Source organism: Aethina tumida, chromosome 4 (genome assembly GCF_024364675.1).
Source record: "Aethina tumida isolate Nest 87 chromosome 4, icAetTumi1.1, whole genome shotgun sequence".
In the NCBI taxonomy this organism is placed as follows: domain Eukaryota; kingdom Metazoa; phylum Arthropoda; class Insecta; order Coleoptera; family Nitidulidae; genus Aethina; species Aethina tumida.
Genome location: NC_065438.1, coordinates 8900583 through 8920119, shown reverse-complemented (window position 1 = coordinate 8920119; position 19537 = coordinate 8900583). Strand labels below are relative to the sequence as shown.

At 31.0% G+C, this 19537-nt stretch overlaps 2 protein-coding genes across 2 annotated transcripts; one reads left to right on the top strand and one right to left on the bottom strand.

Annotated features, from left to right (window-relative positions):
• Nucleotides 1-348: 348 nt before the first annotated feature.
• LOC109596084 (plexin domain-containing protein 2) lies at nt 349-17618 on the bottom strand. Its single transcript, XM_020011535.2, has 10 exons — nt 17503-17618; nt 6125-6336; nt 5394-5666; nt 5181-5312; nt 2090-2282; nt 1824-2033; nt 1619-1773; nt 1329-1568; nt 1169-1273; nt 349-1108 (listed from the first exon to the last, which is right to left on the bottom strand). Exons 1-10 carry the CDS (start codon nt 17585-17587, stop codon nt 1040-1042), a joined length of 1674 nt encoding a protein of 557 aa, XP_019867094.1. The 5' UTR covers nt 17588-17618; the 3' UTR covers nt 349-1039.
• Nucleotides 17619-18165: 547 nt separating this feature from the next.
• Nucleotides 18166-19278, top strand: LOC126265296 (uncharacterized). The gene is made up of 2 exons (XM_049966261.1): nt 18166-18329; nt 18430-19278. The coding sequence occupies exons 1-2, from the start codon at nt 18252-18254 to the stop codon at nt 18610-18612; spliced, it is 261 nt and encodes an 86-aa protein (XP_049822218.1). The 5' UTR covers nt 18166-18251; the 3' UTR covers nt 18613-19278.
• Nucleotides 19279-19537: the final 259 nt, after the last annotated feature.

Below are 19537 nucleotides of genomic sequence, written 5' to 3'. Positions count from 1 at the left end.
CCCTCCAGTCAGACCGGCCAGCCCACATAATTGAATTTATATTTGTCTTTTTTGTTTTCTAGGGGGTATTGATGTTCCATCTCAATACTTGAGTAGCAGGGTCTATTATTTTTGAACCTGTATATTCCGAATGGCGTAGTATATGAAATTAAATTTATTTGAATACCTTGTTTCAATAATTTTGTACAAATCTTATTTTTATTAATGTGACTTGCATTTTCAAAGTAATAAACAGTAGATTTTAGTAAAAAATTTATTAAGTCTAAAGTGATAACAAGCAATGTAGAAAGGTTTCGGTAAATTTTTGAACTCACAAATAATAAATATTCACCATGACTTAAAAATTAATCACTCTGCCACATGTAGATATTTATTGATAAAAATTACATGAACATTTCAATAATGCCTACAATCATGGACTAATACAATTTAATAACTTGATACAATGGTTAAAAACAATACAACATTAAAGCTTTTCCAAATATTAATTGAAATTTTATTATAATTAAGATTGGCTTCTATAAGAATTAATGGGAATTGTTAAAGATTATGAAACAACAGTTTTTTTATTAAAAGCCTCCCAGTAATTCTTAAAACAATTCATAATATAGATAAAAATTGTAGAATATACATATAATATCAAAATACATAATATAAAATTTCCGTATTGCTTAAACGTTTAATAAAAATGTATTTACAATATAGTTTATTTAGGCACAAAAAGGCAGCTCGGTTAGAAAATTGACAATTTGGACGACATGAATTTATAAAATTTTATCACAGTAAATAAACTAGTGGTACACGGATCTTTCACTTCGAAGATCTTCTGCCGTTAATTGCTTCGATGTCAACATACCTATATACAATCCTCTAGAATCTATTAAACTTAATCGATATTGAATAAATATTCAACCACTATAAAATCAAACTCGATTTATCTATCCATGAACATTTTTGAATGACTACTGGTGCCAAGTAGTTTGTGTGATGGATGGATATGGAATGATATAATAACGTCTACTCTTGATTAAAACAATTATCACATGTGTATTGTAGCTGCTGTGTAACGAGCTTCACCTCTCCGCCAATGCCACTGACTCGGACGATACTAAAACCCAATAACAATTTTACGTAACACAGCATAAACCAATTAAAAAGAATGAAATACCCTAATGAGCATCTGTCCACTCGTCGTGTGCGGATTTCTATAAGCGTACAAAATCCAAAACGACATACCAGACACCATACAGATCAGAAACATGAGGGCAACCACCTAAAACAACAACAATTTAATCCATGAACTTTGATATAAATGTATAATGAATTACAGCTGTGACGCTCATCTTGGCTGCGGGTCTTACGATTTCGCCACTCATGACTCCCGAATCGTCCTGATGCGTGGTCGCGTCATACGGCGACGCCGAAGGATTGCTCTCGCTGTTCATTTCGGGCGTGCACACTGAGGCATTGTTCACCTTGATGGTGCCGCAGTCGTTGGTCACCCAGGACTGGCGGAAACGGTCCAAGCCGTCGTTTGAGCAACGACGCGTCTTCGGGCACCACGTACACTAAAACCGACGGGTATTTATTGGAATTATTGTGGGTTGTTGATATTTACGTTGAACGATGGAAGTTTGTTGTTGGTGCAGCTTTCACAATCCTTGTGGTCCAAGCAAGTCGGCAACGCTTTCAGGTATATGACCGTCCAGTTTTTGACGTCCTCTTTGGCGAAGTTGACACGGTGGTACTCGTAAATGGTTTTTCTTCTCACATCTGCAACTCATTTATGTGTCACTCGTTTAGGAAATTGCCTCAACACTTACAGAATATTTGACGATCCATTATGTAGGCGTCGGACATTCCGACTTTAACTGGGTGGTGATCGTCTTTGATGTTCTCGATGAATAGGGGGACGTTTTGGTAAACAAAAACCACGTCCCCGCTTTTCAACAGCGTTACTTGGAATGTAAACGTGCCCTCGTTGGGTTTGTCCTGCAACGAAACTTTTTCCCACTCCACAGTAAAGGCAGTACCTGTAAAGTAAAACATTGTTCAGCAAACCACGTTGGAAAATCTAACTAAAGTTTACCGTTGTCCACGTATTTGATGAAGCTGTCGTTCGACAAGCTCGTGTCAAAATTTGCCATAAGAGGAGCGATGTATTGGGTTGCCGCCAACCACGAGTGTATGTAGTCCCCGGTGTAGAGGAAACCGCCTGTTGCAATCGTCACATTTTTTATTGTGTGCCCATAGAACGGAAAGTCGAAACTCAGTTTCACAGTCTGTAAATATATCACATATTTATTATAAAATAATATTATTATTTCAACACTATGGTAAATTATCGTGTAGCATAACTCATACATAAATTATTAATAAGAAATTATTTTTTGTTATTTCTTCAGATTCTTACGGTAAATACAGATTATCATCAATCATTGAAAAATTTTTATATATAAAATTGTATCCTTAATCGATGATCTATAAATTTAGTGAAGTATGTTTAATAGTAATCGCTGGAATTATTTTATCGGACGATAATTGTTGCAGTTAATAATGAAGATAATATTTACTACAACTTTCATTCCTACATTACATGCTAATTCATGAAAGCTAATTAAATAGAGCGTACCAATTGGAACGAATTTTATGTAAACTTACTTGTATAATATTAATTAACATTCATGTAAAATCGACTGTTAATAAAAAATATAATATTTGATTTCTATATTTGTTTAATATATTATTGCATTACAAAAACACATAGATAATTTAACATATATATGTGATAATTGCTTTGAAATTAGCCATATAAATATTTTTGTTTTCCATGTTTTGGTTCTAATTTTTGGATTCTTTCAGTTGTTTAGTTCAATCAGACATTTTTAAACCTGGACTAAGCATGTTTTTACATTTTTATAATTTTTGACATTCTTTTTATTAATTTAGATTAGACTTTTTATTATTTAGAGAACACAGAATGTTCCTGACAGGTCTGTATAGATGTTTAGCACCAATTGAGGTGAAAATAGATTCACTTATCTCATCTTACCTTAGCACAAAAGTTAACTTAATCTTAAATACCTCCCCATAATTCTTCAAAACTGTACTTTTTGAAAATTGGTGGTAGAATTCTATACACACCCCTTGGATAGACTAGCGTCCCAAATCTGTATTGAGCTTTTAGGCTCATCCTGTATACTTATTATCATTTTAATTAGGATAAATGATTATATTTTTATAGTATTTCAGGTATTACAGATATTTTTAGTAACAGCATAATTTTATTAATAGTTGATTTTATTATTAATTAATGATGATTTTTTTTTGGGATTTTTAGACATTATTATTTTCATTAATTTAGGCACAATTCTTTATTTATTTAGTGAACAGAATGACCCTGAAAGGTTTTGTATAGAATTATATCACCAATTGAAGTGAAAATAAATCGACTTACCTGACCCTACCTTAATACAAGATTTCAATTTTATTCATTTTATATTGATAGAAACGTTTCTGCATTATAATTTAGTATTCGACTAACATATATTAAAAAAATAGATTCACTTATCTCATCTTACTTTAGCACAAAAGTTCAATTTTATTCATATTTTATTATTAAAAACGTGTCAACCTTATAAAAATTGTTTTTTTAGGGTGAAAAATTCATATTTTTTAACAAATTTGATTTATGATATGAACTTTTTTGCCATTTACTATACTATATAAAAGGTTAACTTAGTCTTAAATACCTCTCACAAATTTTTCATTAACATTATACTAAGGTAAAGTGATATTTTCAAACTGTACTATTTCAAAATTGGTGATAGAATTGTATTAACACCCCTCAGGTAGATTTTGACGTCTCATATCTTCGTAATTACTAATTTCTGTACTAGATAAGGCAAATCAATCTTTTTTCACCTCGGCTTTATGAAAGAATTCTGTATTGAGCCTATGGGGTCATCCTGTATATTTATTATCATTTTAATTAAGATAAATGTTGATTATACTTTTATAGTATTTCAGGTACTATAGATATTTTTAGTAAGACCATAATTTTATTAATAGTGCTCACATGACAACTGTTTTTGGAACTTTTAGACATTATTTTCATTAATTTAGTCTCAATTCTTTAATTATTTGGTGAATAGTGACCCTGAAATGTTTTGTATAGAATTCTATCACCAGTCAAGGTGAAAATAAATCGACTTACTTCAATACAAGAGTTCAATTTTCTTCATTTTATATTGATTGAAACGTCTCAACGTTATAACTTAGTATTTAAATAACATTTATTAACAAAATAGATTCATTTATCTCATCTTACTTTGGCACAAAAGTTCAATTTCATTCATATTTTATTAATAAAAACGTGTCAACTTTATAAAAATTGGTATAGTGAGGTTTTTTAAGGTGAAAAATTCATATTTGTTAACAAATTTGATTTATGATGTGAACTTTTTTGCCATTCACTATATGAGTTAAAATGTTAACTCAATCTTAAATACCTCTCCATAATTTTTAATTAACATTGTACTAAGGTAAAGTGATATATTCAAACTGTACTTCTTGAAAATAGGTGGTAGAATTCTATATACACCGGAGAGACTTTGGCTTCCCATATCTTCGTAATTGACAATAAGATAAGACAAATCAATCTTTTTTCACCTCGACTTTATGAAAGAATTCTGTACTGACTTTTCGTGGTTACCTTAGATACTTTTTATCATTTTAATTAGGATAAATGTTGATTATATTTTTATAGTATTTCAGGTACTACAGGAATTTTTAGTAAAAGCATAGTTTTATTAATAGTGCTCACATGACAACTGCTTTTGGAACTTGGTCAACTATTTTTCTAATTTCAAACATTGTGGTTGAAAAATATTCGAGTACAATATTATTCTATGACAATGGGTAAGTAACAACCTGGTCTTCAGTAAAACCGCAAGTTTCTGATTAATCTCATGCGCATAATATAAACAGAGGTGATGACACAAGTGAAGCGTGATCTAAACATCGTTACATTACTATTGAAAATGCAGCGAGATTTTACGTTTGATACAATTTTTTAACTGTTTACACGTTTGTTGGTTGATGCGGTTTACTAACAGCACGCTAAAATCAGGGTCAACAGTCTTATTTCAAGTAATTTTTACAATTAAAGTCATACATACCGCTGCTCTGCGATGCGATGTCGATAATAGATCGTTATATTTAACGTCTGTCCGATTTTCCATGTTGACCCAGTAATAATGACCCGTACTTTCGTCCGTAATCAACGTGCTGTTGTAATATATGTGAGAATCCTGAAATAATCAACCATTGACATTTCCTTTTTGACTCACAATGTAAACGGTGTTAAGAATTTTAACTGGCAACTTCCTTACAAATTTCTGAGTGGTGATGTTGTGCATTTGCAGCGTCTTGTTGTCGGGAAAGGAGAATACGTCGTCGACGTCCATCGTTCCGACCGCTTTCGGCGTGTTCCCTTTGTCCTGTGTTTGGGTGAAGATGGTCACGTTCTCGGTGGGCAGTTTGGCGATCACCGGTGAATTATATTTTCTTTGCCCCGTTCCGTTCACCCCCAAGTTTTTCAGTTCCTTCATCAGGGGCACTTTCGTCATCGTCGTGTTCAGTAGTTTCTGCATTTTATTTGGTTTCTGTAAATTGTTTAATAATCAAAATTGACTCGTTGATAATCCTATTAGCTTATCTGTAATGCTAAATTATATATTTTAAGTGGGCATTAAACGTTTCAACGTATTAAACAAATAAGTCGAATTCTAATAGACTGCATTTACGTTCATTTGAACGTCATTCCATAAATATCTTTTAAGCCCACGTGTATTTAAATAAATTACAACGTCGAAATTATTTCGAAGTTGGTTGAGGCTAATTTTCTCATCGGAATTGTTCTTGATTCGTGACCCAAATGTTGTCGAATCTCTGACAATTAATTTTCACACATTTCGCGGCCTTGTTGCTTTTTGGTACGAAATGTGCTCTACATATTCTTTTAGTGCACGCAATGGTTGAACATTGACCTTTAACCACTTGAATGTTGTTAATTAAAAAATTGCATGCACATGTTCGAAATTTGTTTAAAACTTGTTCTCACCGCGTCCTTTAGATGAGGTATTATCAGCTCGTCGGTGGTTGTGTTTGGCTGTAGCGTTGTGTTGTTGTCCATTGGTGGTGGTGGTGGTGGTGGTTGTATTGGTACCTCTCTTCTGTGCACACTATGCGGCGGGAACACATCCTTATTGTCTATTAATTCTAGTCCTAGATTTTCCGATCTCTGGTACGGAGAACCTTGGTAAAAATGGTAATCTGAAACCAATACAAAAACATCTTTATCTGTCCTGAGTGAAATCAATATTGGCTATATATAGTTGGTGCATTTATTTACAGATAAAATTGATTCCACAAAAACGCAGTACCACATTTAAATCACAATGAAGTTGTGATAAATGAAATAAATAATCGTCCGCCGCCCAAAGAAGGAAGTCTCCATTCATCACGATTCATTCCTTCAAGCGCCGGATTAAAATTATTTCCGGTCGTTTGTAATAAACCATTTGCATGTTCCACGTCCCATTCCGTACCTCACATGCAGCCAGCGTTTGTGGATCGACGAATAATCAAATCGGGGAATGTTTTAAACATCATATGTTAATGGTGAATTCGCAGACCCGTAAACACATTTATTTATATGGACAGCTGTTTTTGAACTGCACAGCTTCTAAAATTATGCAACATTAATAGTTTAACTGCGTGTGACTGGGTATATTAAAAGTTCCAAGGACGAATCTGTACTTTTTTAATGTTTTATTCCATTATGCCATTCGTGTTCCTGGTTTGTTGTCTTAAGTTACATTGGCGGTTGATGGCAGTTCCAAGGGAACGAATAATAATAATAATAAGCAATATAAATTGGTAGTACTAAGTTTACTAGTATAACTAACAGATGTAAGAGACATAAAAGTGTTGAGGATGTTGCATTTCAACACACCTACATACATAACAGCATTAAACAAAGTGTATTGAAACGTAGGAGCGACCAAGATAATATCTAGGCATTTAACCCTTTTTACATGATCAATTGAACATATCAAATGAGCCTTCGGTCATTAGAAAAATCGACTCCTTGGCAATGTACGAGGTCGCTGAACCCGCAACAAGAACCAACCGCACTTCTTCATAACGCACAATGGTGTAGTTCAAAATTTCCTTATCAACGTTCTTTGACGGAAATATACACTTTGTTTACAGCTCTTACGAATTATTAAAGTAAATTTACACAAGTGAAAGTCGGAACGTTTTGTTTATTTCGTTTTTTCCTGATAAATTCGTTGGCGTTTTCTACACGATTTGAATTGAGTTTTGTACTGGAATATGTTCCTTGAGTTGTTTATTTATTACAAATTTTTGCTGATAAAAATTTTTTCTAGCAGTGTAGTAATTCATTTTTATTGAATAATAATCCAAAATATAGTCATTAAAATAGTCTACATGTAATAAAAATTGGTATCTATATTACCTAATTTAAAATTAAACATTTTATAAGATATTTCATAAAAAGAATTAATTCAAATTTTGACCAATCACTATTGAAATGCATTTCAATATTTTATACCTTTTATACATATATTATAAACGTCGGAGATAACTTTAAACGCATTTAGTTGGCTAAAGAAATGGCACATTCAAATATATTTATTTATGCCCTGTGTTTGTATTTAACAATACTTGTAATAGTAAGTATTCATTCTTGGTAGGATTTATATTATTTTATTAAATAAATTCACTTTCAATGAGAAGAACAGTGCCCTCCAGAGAAGAGGGAAATAATAATTAACATGAAACATCCCTGATATCCCTAAAAACTTATGAAGCTTATTAACAAATGCGAAACAACACACTCAATTAAAAATATAATACAAAAAACAACACCTTTTATTGACTGGTAAATTGGAAAAATAGTAATCGTCTTCTAGACAAATAAAAAATGAATTGATTGAGTCATAAAATGTCAGTGTGTCTAGTAGAACAATCAGATGTCGACTGAATGAACAAAACTTGTAAGGATGTTTTTCAGTAAAGAAACCATTGATATCAAAAAATAATATTTGAACAAGACAATTGCCCTCCAGAATTTTGGCAAAGGGAGTGATAAATCCATTTTCAATAGAATATCAGATAATATAAAATACGTTTATGGCCCTTCTAATAAAAGTTTGTATCCAATGTTTTGGTTTGGGGCTCCTTTCCTTGGCATGATATAAAACCATTACAGAAAATTATTGTTAAACTGCACCGTTTTATATATAGAGATATGAGAATGTAATGGAACCATTTGCCAACGATAATTTACCAGTTACATGAATTTTTATGCGTCATAATGATACGAAGCATGCATCCAAAGTTGTTCAAAGTTGGTTTAAAGATAAAAATGTTAAGATTCTCGATTGGTCAGCGTAAAGTCATAATATAAATACAATTGAAAACTTGTGGAACTATACGCATAATCACGGTTAAAACACCAAAAAGTATCAAATTTAGATAAACTATAATTATTAATTGAAGAGTTGTGTAATCAGCAATATTGCGCATTCATTTTGTATAAGATTTAGGTAGAAAGAGGTGTAGTGTATTTAATATAAAATATTTTGATTGCTTTTAATTACAAGTGTGCATTTTCTAATTAACAATAAATAGTAATGTGTACTATTTCTCTAGCTATCATTGTACATTAAAAATATTACTATTTGTTTATTGATTTTCTGTTATTGTTGTATCTACTATGCAACTAGTCAATTTAATTTTATTTATAAATTTATTCCTTTAAGAAATTATATATTTTTTTATTTTTTAATGTATAAAATTACAGCAATTTTTTACTTTCATGACTTCTATTGCTCTCTGTGATTTTCAACTGATTATTAACTAGTTGTTTTTTGCTTATTATAATTATTTAATCATTGGTCGAAGTAAAACTGTAAGAAAAATTATAATTCAATGTTACCAAGACCGAGGGAGACAAGAAGAGTTGGCTAAGAGTTTACGGGTGATTAAGTCGATCGTTTTAGAAGTAGCTGGCCAATTGGTAGCTACGAACAAATTTGTGTGAGTCCAAAAATTAAATGATTTGACTGTGAAAAACAATTCAACCTTATCGTTAATTGAAATTAAAGCCAACCTGGTGGAAATGGGACTTGCTGAAATTATCTCAAGGTTTGTGGAAAGAGATAACGAGGATGTATTTCACCTAAGACTTACAAGAAAAACCTTGGTTTCTGCTAAAAATGTGAAAATCTAATTTTGAAGTGAAATATCGTGGCGTCTCGATTATGATATGGGGATGCTTCAACTCTTCTAGTGTAGGCCACCTTAGTCTGATATATTAAACGACAATTTGTTTTCATATATTGAACAAATGAGGCTCTTAATAAATGTGTTTCAACTTGAAAACGATCTCAAACATAGATCCAAAAGTGTGAATGATTAAAAGACCAAAGCACCGATGTTGTTTAGCCCGTACCAATATCCAAACATCAACAATCAACCCTATAGAAAACAAGAGGGGGATCACGTTTATTATCAAATTCGATACAAAAATTTGACAAATTTAGTATTAATTAGTATTAATGTTAATTTAAATGACAGATTTAATAATTAAAAATCACTTTAAAAATTAAAGCTGCTAAGTTTCAGGTCAATTCAGAAAAATATACGTAATATTGTTTTAAAATAAGAATAGATTAGTTTTTAGAGCACTAAAAAAAGTATACTATTAAATTTCACATCCTTTACAATGGTTGAGTACAAAATTTAACAAAATACAGTCGAACTTCGATAACTCGAACCACGACTGAGTTATCAAAACTTTTGAGTTATTAAATAATATACGTACATAGGAAGTTATAAATCTATATTTATTATAATAAATATATAATTAATGTGCAAAAAGAAAAGAAAACAAAGTACACTATTTATCAAAAACAATATTTTGAAACTTATAAAATATGTAATACATAGAACAATCAATATTATTATCATGTTAATACATAATATAATTATTATGTAAAGTTTTTATTTTAATGCAAACAAGTCAGTTATTTGTGTTCGACGATTTTTATTTTCATTTTCAAATAACAAAAAAAAATCTCAACATTTTCATACATAGGTTTTCTCACACGAAGCCAAATAGCGAAATATAGGCATTACCATTTTATAGATTGTCTTTAAGATATTTAATTGTAAAAAAACGTTAGAAAAATTGTACTTCTATTTAGAATTTTAGATGTAATTAAGTAAAGACCATAAAGTAACTTGTAGAAGTTTTCGGCATCATTCTAATCGATCAACACCGTTTGGGCATAAGACAGGTATCACCGGAAAGGAAAAACCTCGAAGAGTGTATCTGATACGGAAGAAATTCGACTTACTGAAGTTCGACTGTATTGATATTGGGTATTAAACTCTTATGTTCCTTTTAATCAAGTAAACCATGAAGTAAAATACTTAACGATATAAAATACACATCTCCGCAATGTCTAGAGATAATTTAAATATAACATTGACGGTAATTTTATTTGAAACTTGGGTTTTAATTTTATTTGAATATATAAAATTGACTAGTAGTTTATTGAAACAAATGAAAAAGCTGCAAAAAGAAAAACGAATATTTCACAAATGTGTGATAATGTATGAAAACTTAATCTCATTTCTAGATTGTAAAAATTATGGTTTAATAATTTTTATGGCCACTCCGATTCGTAACAACTTCCCTGCATCGTCTGGGCATGTTCAGAATTAGATTACCGATGTCCTGTTTGGGGAATCTCATTCCAAGCATCGTGATGGGCTAAAATAAGAGTTCTTTTGTTCTCCTTGGCCTTTCCATGAGAATAACTCTTCTTTGAAGCATGTCCCACAAGTGTTTGGTCTTAAAACCATTTCTAGATGGTAAAACTTAACAAAACTTGGTTTAATTACTTGTATTGCCTCCCCGATTCGTGACAACTTCTCTGCATCGTGTGGGCATGCTCAGAATTAGATTACTGATGTCCTGTTAGGGAATCTCACGCCAAGCATCGTGAAGCGCTAATAAAAAAGTTCTTCTGTTCTCTCTTGGCCTTTTCATGCGAAGAACCCTTCTTTGAAGCATGTCCTACAAGTGTTTGGTCTTAAAACCATTTCTAGATTGTCAAACTTAAGAAAACTATGGTTTAATAATTTGTATGACCTCCCCGATTCGTGACAACTTCTCTGTATCGTGTGGGCATGCACAGAATTAGATTACTGATATCCTGTTAGGGAATCTCACGCCAAGCATCGTGAAGCGCTAAAAAAAAGAGTTCTTCTGTTCTCTCTTGGCCTTTTCATGCGAATAACTCTTCTTTGAAGCATATTCCACAAGTGTTTGGTCTTAAAACCATTTCTAGATGGTAAAACTTAACAAAACTATGGTTTAATTACTTGTATTGCCTCCCCGATTCGTGACAACTTCTCTGCATCGTGTGGGCATGCTCAGAATTAGATTACTGATGTCCTGTTAGGGAATCTCATGCCAAGCATCGTGAAGCGCTAAAAAAAGAGTTCTTCTGTTTTCTCTTGGCCTTTTCATGCGAAGAACCCTTCTTTGAAGCATGTCCTACAAGTGTTTGGTCTTAAAACCATTTCTAGATTGTCAAACTTAAGAAAACTATGGTTTAATAATTTGTATGACCTCCCCGATTCGTGACAACTTCTCTGCATCGTGTGGGCATGCCCAGAATTATATTACCGATGTCCTGTTGGGGAATCTCATTTCAAGCATCGTGAAGCCCTAAAAAAAGAGTTCTTCTGTTTTCCTGGGCCTTTCCATGAGAAGAACACTCCTTTGAAATATGTCCCACAAGTGTTTGGTCTTAAAACCATTTCTAGATTCTCAAACTTGGTCTGGGAACTTGTATTCCAAAAATACCATTCCAATTCTTGAAGTGTAAAGTCTGGTATTTCATGCATGGAAACAAAATTGGGCTTAATCACAGCTGTATGCATATGGAACGACAACTGGTGTCAGTATCTGATCCACGTATGATCTCAGAATAAATTCCAAACCGGGATTCACCCCAATTTTCATTTTGCCACAAAAGATGTTCCAATGTCCACAAAAGTTGAACACCTCAATTTTCCCATGAGAATGGTTGAACACTTAAAAGTTGACAACTACGTAGTTTGTTACACGAATAAAATTAAAGGTAAACAAGGGAGAATTAATAAAATTATCAACGAAGGTATGTTTGGTTTTATTTCAATGGAAATAACCACAAGTATAAAATTACAGTCTGTTGTAAACCGCCTAAAATAATGATAATGACCACATTCTCCAAATTTTTAAACCATCCAAAACCAAAATTATCATTAAACACTGCGGTTGTGTGTATGTATTGAGTTATAAATATAAACTGACAATGAAAACTAACGAATTAAATAACATACATAATATTTGATTCCACGGTTTACTTTTAACAATAGGAATAAATTCATCACATAAACGATATCACAGCCTATTAAAAATATTATACATAGTAAAATAATTTTTATGTATATTATTCATAAAAACGAATAAAATAAAAAATATTATGGGAGTGTTTCCATATCAAATGAATCACACTGAGCAACCCAAAGCAAAGTGTAACAGATAAACGAGTCGCGGATACTCATTTACCTCCACGCTGGGATGCCAGCGTCACAGAGAGCGTTTCTTTCTACACATTCACCTTCGCGGACAAATTAATTACGTTTTGACGGGGGACAAACACACTCACAACAGCATTTCCGCGATAAACAATTCAAGACACACACTCATGTGCATATTGTCGTCACCATTAATTATAATTATCCGCCGTTGTAACTCGTAATTCTACAAATCGATTATAATAAGGATTAAAGGACGTTAATTAATACGTTTCAGTTTAGCGTTGTGATCAATCCGTTCCCCCATTTTTCCGCAGTGACTAATTGCACGGGTTCAACGTTCTACCTATGATTATTTTGATACAATTTGACGCTCTGCTAGTTCGAAATCCGATTTTTCTCCGCTCGTTGCGTTTTCGTTTCCTAAGCCAGTATCATCAGTATTGTTCTCTCTTCCCTGTTACCGTTCGCGATCGCTCTTCCTGTCCGTGTCAATTGACACGAGACGTTTTTTCTTCGCCGTCACCTACGAATTAATTCGGTGCCACAAGAATATCTTTTGATACGTGAGCAACATAATGTGAACCCACTAAATTCTTACACAATTTCCTTTTGTGCCTTTACCATTCAAATTATCAGACGGGGACGAAAGAAAATACCATTGATTATTTAAATATTTGTCTCGCTTATCGGTTGCATCTCGTTACCTCCAAGATAAGATAGTTCACTACTTTTCTTTTTGTTTTGGTGAAATAATAAAAATTCGTCGACTTCCACGAATCGGAGGCGGGACAGTTTTGCGGAATGTCGTCCTTGGGACTTAATAAACTGGTCAATAACTTATTTTGTTAAATTATAATGCTGCACCAAAAAATCGACGACTCCATTCAACCTTATTCAGTGTACAAATGCAATTAATTAATGGTGTGCGCAAATTGGTGCCTGCACCAAAACGCAAATACGATTTTAAATTGTGAAATGACCTGATTTTGCTCGATTAACCCCTTCAACGTAGGTCACGACGGATCGCTTCGGTTACTCGTGGGAAAAAATTATGAATTGTTTGCAATGGAGAAATGGTACAATTTCAGCACTGAATAAGGTAATTAACGGTTTAAATTGTGCGTTCGTAATATAAATCCATGTTTTTATTTGTACATTAAATACATCTTTGGTATTACAACAATTTAATTTTGGTAAGATAAATAAATATAGTAAAACAAGGACGCCATAATTAGACAATTGCGTGAGTTTGTGGAAATTAGTACATTTGAGCATTAAGATTGATAGAATAGAACAAATTAATTAAATTTTAATTACGTACAGTGGTGGTCAAAGAAACAGCACCCATTACTATCCTGTTAATGTTAATTAGAAAAGGCACACCTATAATTAAATGCAATCAAAATATTTTATATTCTCTCCCATTAATTCATTTTGTAAAAATAATTCCAGTTATTGGAAAATGTTCAATTACATTTCTCATGATGTCTCTATATATCAGAAAGAATTTACTTCGTCTGAATTTTGAAAGAGACTCATATACGACAGGCATAATTTTTCTACTTAAATTAAATTATAAACAAAATAAATGCGCTGGTCACATGTATTTTTTAAATAAATTAATACATAACTTTAAACAAAGTACCCTTTTTGACTCTTCAATTAATAACGACAATTAATCTAAATTTGATGTTTTTAGATGTTTTAATCGAGACTACATGTCGTTCCACAAGCTTTCAATTGTATTTAAATCCGGACTTTACACTGACCAATCTTTTAAACAACTTTGGATGCACACTTCGTATCATTATCATGTATAAAAATACATATAATTGGTAAATTATCGTTGGCAAATGGTGCCATTACATCTCTGATGATGTCTTTACATACAAAACGGTCCATTTTTCTAATAACTTTTTGTAATGGTCCTATAACAGGCCAAGGAAAGGAACCCCAAACAAAAACCTTTATTTTTTACCATCTGATCTTGTTATACTGGACACGGATTCATAACTTTAAAGTACCCTTCGTCAACATTTTGGAGAATAATTAATATATTTTTTGTGCAACATTCTTTTTTATATCAGTGGTTCCTTTACTGAAATATATCCCTGCAGTTTTTGCTCATTATAACCTAATTAATTCATTTTTTATTTATCAGGAGGACAAGAACAGAAGTCGTTCACTGATTTTTCCAATAAATAAAAGAAATTGCTTTTTTTCTAGGGAATTTTCTTATTGTATTTTCAATGTCTTGTCTCATATTTCTTAATAAAAATTGTAAACCATTTTTCCGAATCATTATATGTTTTTAGGGATAGCAACAATATTTAGACCGGATATTTCATGTTAATTATTATTTTCTCTTCTCTATAATAATATAAATCATACAAAGAATAAATTCTTACTTTTAAGAATATTGTTAAATACACAAAATATAAATACATTTGAATATGCTATTTCTTTGGCAATCAAATCAGATTAATATATGCGTTTAAAAAAAAAAGTATAGGTTATTAAAATATATTTTTTATACTGACTGTAAATTTGAATTAAATCCATTTATAAAATATGGCACAAAATGTTTAATTTTAAATTTTATGCTATTTCACCTGGCCACCTCTGTATTTTAATAAGTTCCATTAATTGTGTCCATCACTGTAAGTGTACTGGTAACATGTTAGATATCAATTTTTATTACATAATTCCTTTACTGATTTTTCCAATTTGTCTATGAATAAAAGAAATTGTTGTTTCTTAGGACATTTTCTTATTGTATTTTAAACTGAGTGTGTTGTCTTATATTTGTTAGTAAGCATTATAAACCATTTTTACGAAACATTATATGTGTTTAGGAATAGCAACAATATTTAGACCTGGATATTTCATGTTAATTATTATTTTCTTTTCTCTAGAGAACAATGTTTCTTTTTTCTCACTGAAAGGGATTTTTTCTAATAAAATAAATATAAATCCTATTAAGAATAAATTCTAACTCTTAATAATATTGTTAAATATATACACAGAGCATAAATACATTTGAATATGCCATTTCTTTGACAATGAAATCAGACTAATATATTCATTTAAAAAAAGCAAAAAAAGTATAGACTATCAAAATATATTTTTTATACTGACTGGACATTTGAATTAAATCCTTTTATAAAATACCTCACAAAATTTTAAATTTTATGCTATTTCTCTGGCCACCTCTGTATTTTAATAAGTTCCTTTAATTGTGTCCATCACTGTACGTATACTGGTAACATATGTTAGATATCAATTTTTATTACATAAATCCGTTACTGATTTTTCCAATTTGTCTATCAGTAAAAGAAATTGTTTTTTCTTAGGACTTATTCTTATTGTATTTTCAAATGAGTGTGTTGTTTCATATTTGTTAATAAGCATTGTAAATCATTTTTCCGAAACATTATAAACTTTTAGCGATAGCAACAATATTTTAACCTGGATATTTCATGTTAATTATTATTTTCTCTTCTTTAGGGAGCAATGTTTCTTTCTTCTCACTGAAAGTGATTTTTTATAATAAAATAAAAATAAATTCTACTAAGAATAACTGAAATATATTTTTTATACTGACTGGACATTTGAATTAAGTAAATACTTTTATAAAATATCTCATAAAAACTATAATTTTAAATTTTATGCTATTTATCTGGTCACCTATGTATTTTAATAAGTTGCTACAATTGTGTCCATCACTGTAAGTATATTGGTAACATATATATCAATTTTTATTACATATACACGTACACGTAGTTCAACTTAAGTAATAATATTATAATAAAATTTTCCCTTATTTGAACCATTTTCAATAAATTATGTATTTCAATTTACGCTTCAAAGCATTAACGGAAAATTAGTAAGTCACACATTATTTCACATGATCATACAAATATCATTTTACGTTTAAGAAAATAATTGTGTAAACAAATTATGGAAGTTTATTTTGCAATATGTTTTAATGTTTTGAGTCAAATTAACATGTCTAAAACTTGTTTAGTTTTACCTTTATTCTCATAAAAGCAACGTTTAAAACAGTAAATTATAAACTTGTTTAATAACTCAAAAAAAAATAGTCGCTGAACCTTATCTGACTAATAGTAATTTTTATTTTTGCTAATGCAGTGTAATTAATGAACAAATATTGTAGATAAGATTCCCAAAATTATAATATAAAATAATGGTATAATAATATTTGCACATCAGGCAATAATTTATTACATTAATACTTTCAACATATATATTTTTTCCACAAAATACACAATCATAGTAACATTTTTCTATTGTATATAAACACAACTAGTTTACAATTAGATAAAATCAACAGGTTATGTTAATATATCAATTAAACATAGCAATTATAATTAAAGAAATATCTTTAATTCAGTTTCGCTAAAAACTTGTTTTTTTTTATAGTAAAGGCGGAAAATTTACTTCTTGAACTACGTTTTCATCAATGAACCGTCCACTTGCGTCATTTTTCTTTGGACTTAAACAATAGTTCATTGTCCAATTAATAAAAAAAGTCTCGCATGTCACTCAACAATAAAAAATAGTCCGCTCCAATAAGATGCGTTTGTTAATTGAGTGCGTGCCTCAAAAATCGAACCGAATTAAATCGGTGCAATTAAATCCGCCAGGTAGAAAGTTAAAGGTACACGAAAAAAAATCCCACGATGATTTTTAAAAGCAAATGCGAACGTACGAGACGAAAACGCGTCCGGTCGCGACTCGAAAACTGTTTCGGAAACGCGCAAATGCATGTTCAATGTGCAAACCTACCGCTGCTCGAGTTCGCCCAATTAATCCAAAACACAATAAAAAAATACGCACAGAACCCACTACGAACGTAACACAACCACGCCATTTTTGTTTTGCTACTGACGAGAAAACCCAACTTTTCGGACCGACTTTAGGGCACGTTCACCGTTGATCCAGCCTGGTTGCCACGTTTAACAAATTCCCGAACATCTGGTTAATTATTTATATTTGTTTTTTCTATTAGTTTTCATTAGGTTTAGTTTAATGAAAACATACAATAATTATAGTCACATTTATAACTAAATTTAAATAATAAATTAATGATTAAATACATAATTTAAGACAATGTATTTAATATTTGGTTTTTTACTAATTTTAGTAAATAAAAATTTTTAAAAGTAAAAGTTTATCCTGACATATCGAAAAAATCAAAGTAAATTTTATTTAAAACTTATATTTAGAGAATCTGATGGTCTGGAATGTTCTTGTATGATAATAAATGTATTTATCTAAAAAAGTTTAATAAAAAATGTATAAATGTAGAAAATTATCCACAAATTATCCCGAATTAAAATTAATTTTTGAACAAAAAGCAAATTAAATTACTCAAATAAGTTATAAAATGAGAGAGTCGGCAACAATGTGTACGATTCTAACTGTAGGTGCTAAAGGTGCATTCACAATTCGTGCTGTCAATCCCGTTTTCGATCCGTCTTTTTATTTTTAATGCGAAAGACGAAAATGTGAACAACATTTCGAACGTAGCAAAAATGCTGAATGACGATGGTAAAATCGACGAGGATTTATGGCAAATTCTGTATAACGTTTTCTTAATCGAAGATGAACCGGTAAGAATATATATCCACAGTCGATTTGTATCTCTGTGTTTTATATACTATTAATTATAAAAAAAATATTAATAGTAAATCAATATAATTCGTTTGGTAGAGCATTGAAGATTTCATCTTGATTTTGGGCACGGTGGTGGCGTTCATCGCCTTCGTTCTCTGGTGCTGTTTTCCGGTGGTGCCCGAGTATTACAACGGTCGGGACCCGGACGAGGATGACGTCGACCCCCTCTTCAAGGAGTACCAGAAGAGGTTCGTCGAGAGGAAAAAGTCTGACAAATAATAATCTCATGTCTTTCCTAATCCCTCAGTGTTTTAAATGTTAAATGTTAAAATGATATATTCTAAAGAAGGCGCAAAGTTTGGTTTTCTTGAAACTATTCTATGGCAATCATGAAGGAACGTTTTTATTTTAGTAGAAAATCTCCAGGACCAAAACATTGTAGCTTTCAAATCTAGCCAACTATTATGTATATATCAAATACAATATTTTGTGTACAATTTGTAGCCTCTCAGATGCTGTTTTTGCAGTTGAAATATCCACTTTCCTATACATGTATTGGCTTTGTTTGTTTATCTCTTGAATGTTTAGAAAATTTTAAAAATATAAATTATATTTATTTTTAAATAAGACAACATGAAAAAATGGAACATAGTCAAAAACAGTACCTAGCTTTTAAAGACTGATTTATGTTTACTGAAAATTATAGTTATATGAATCTGAATAGAATTGACAACGAATTGCCAGAAAAATATAGGATTCATATAACAATAATTTTATTTTCAATATAAAAGATCTCATATATAATTATTAGCCTTTATTTTATTATTTACCAAAAATTTAATAATATTTGATCTCTATTTGTGTAAAAAGACAAATTCCAAATGGTAATGTGCTCTTGGTGTAAATAGATTGTATATTACCCTGAAATTTGTTTTATTTTATTATTAACTAAAAGTGAAGTAACTATTCCTTCACTAGTATCATTGTCCCAAAACGTAGAAATCGTTTGAAGGAATTCTGCAGGTGAAATTAATCCATATTCCAAGCAATCTTCATTCGCATCATCTTCGATGGTAACATTTATCACAAGAACAAGGTAAAAACACAATTTTACAAATTATCTTCATAATAAGCAACAACTTACCGTAACATTAAGTTCGTACAGATGTGTAGGTTGAAACGTAGACATGCCAGGACAGCTATA

Bases quoted from the DNA above. Each gene is read 5' to 3' on its own strand.
- LOC109596084 (XM_020011535.2), bottom strand. From the start codon at position 17,587: ATGGCGTGGTTGTGTTACGTTCGTAGTGGGTTCTGTGCGTATTTTTTT. The intron at 6,337-17,502 runs GTAGGTTTGCAC...TATTGGTTTCAG, and splicing joins TTGGGCGAACTCGAGCAGCG to ATTACCATTTTTACCAAGGT. The intron at 1,774-1,823 runs GTAAGTGTTGAG...AATGAGTTGCAG, and splicing joins AATGGATCGTCAAATATTCT to ATGTGAGAAGAAAAACCATT.
- LOC126265296 (XM_049966261.1), top strand. From the start codon at position 18,252: ATGCTGAATGACGATGGTAAAATCGACGAGGATTTATGGCAAATTCTG. The intron at 18,330-18,429 runs GTAAGAATATAT...TTCGTTTGGTAG, and splicing joins TCTTAATCGAAGATGAACCG to AGCATTGAAGATTTCATCTT.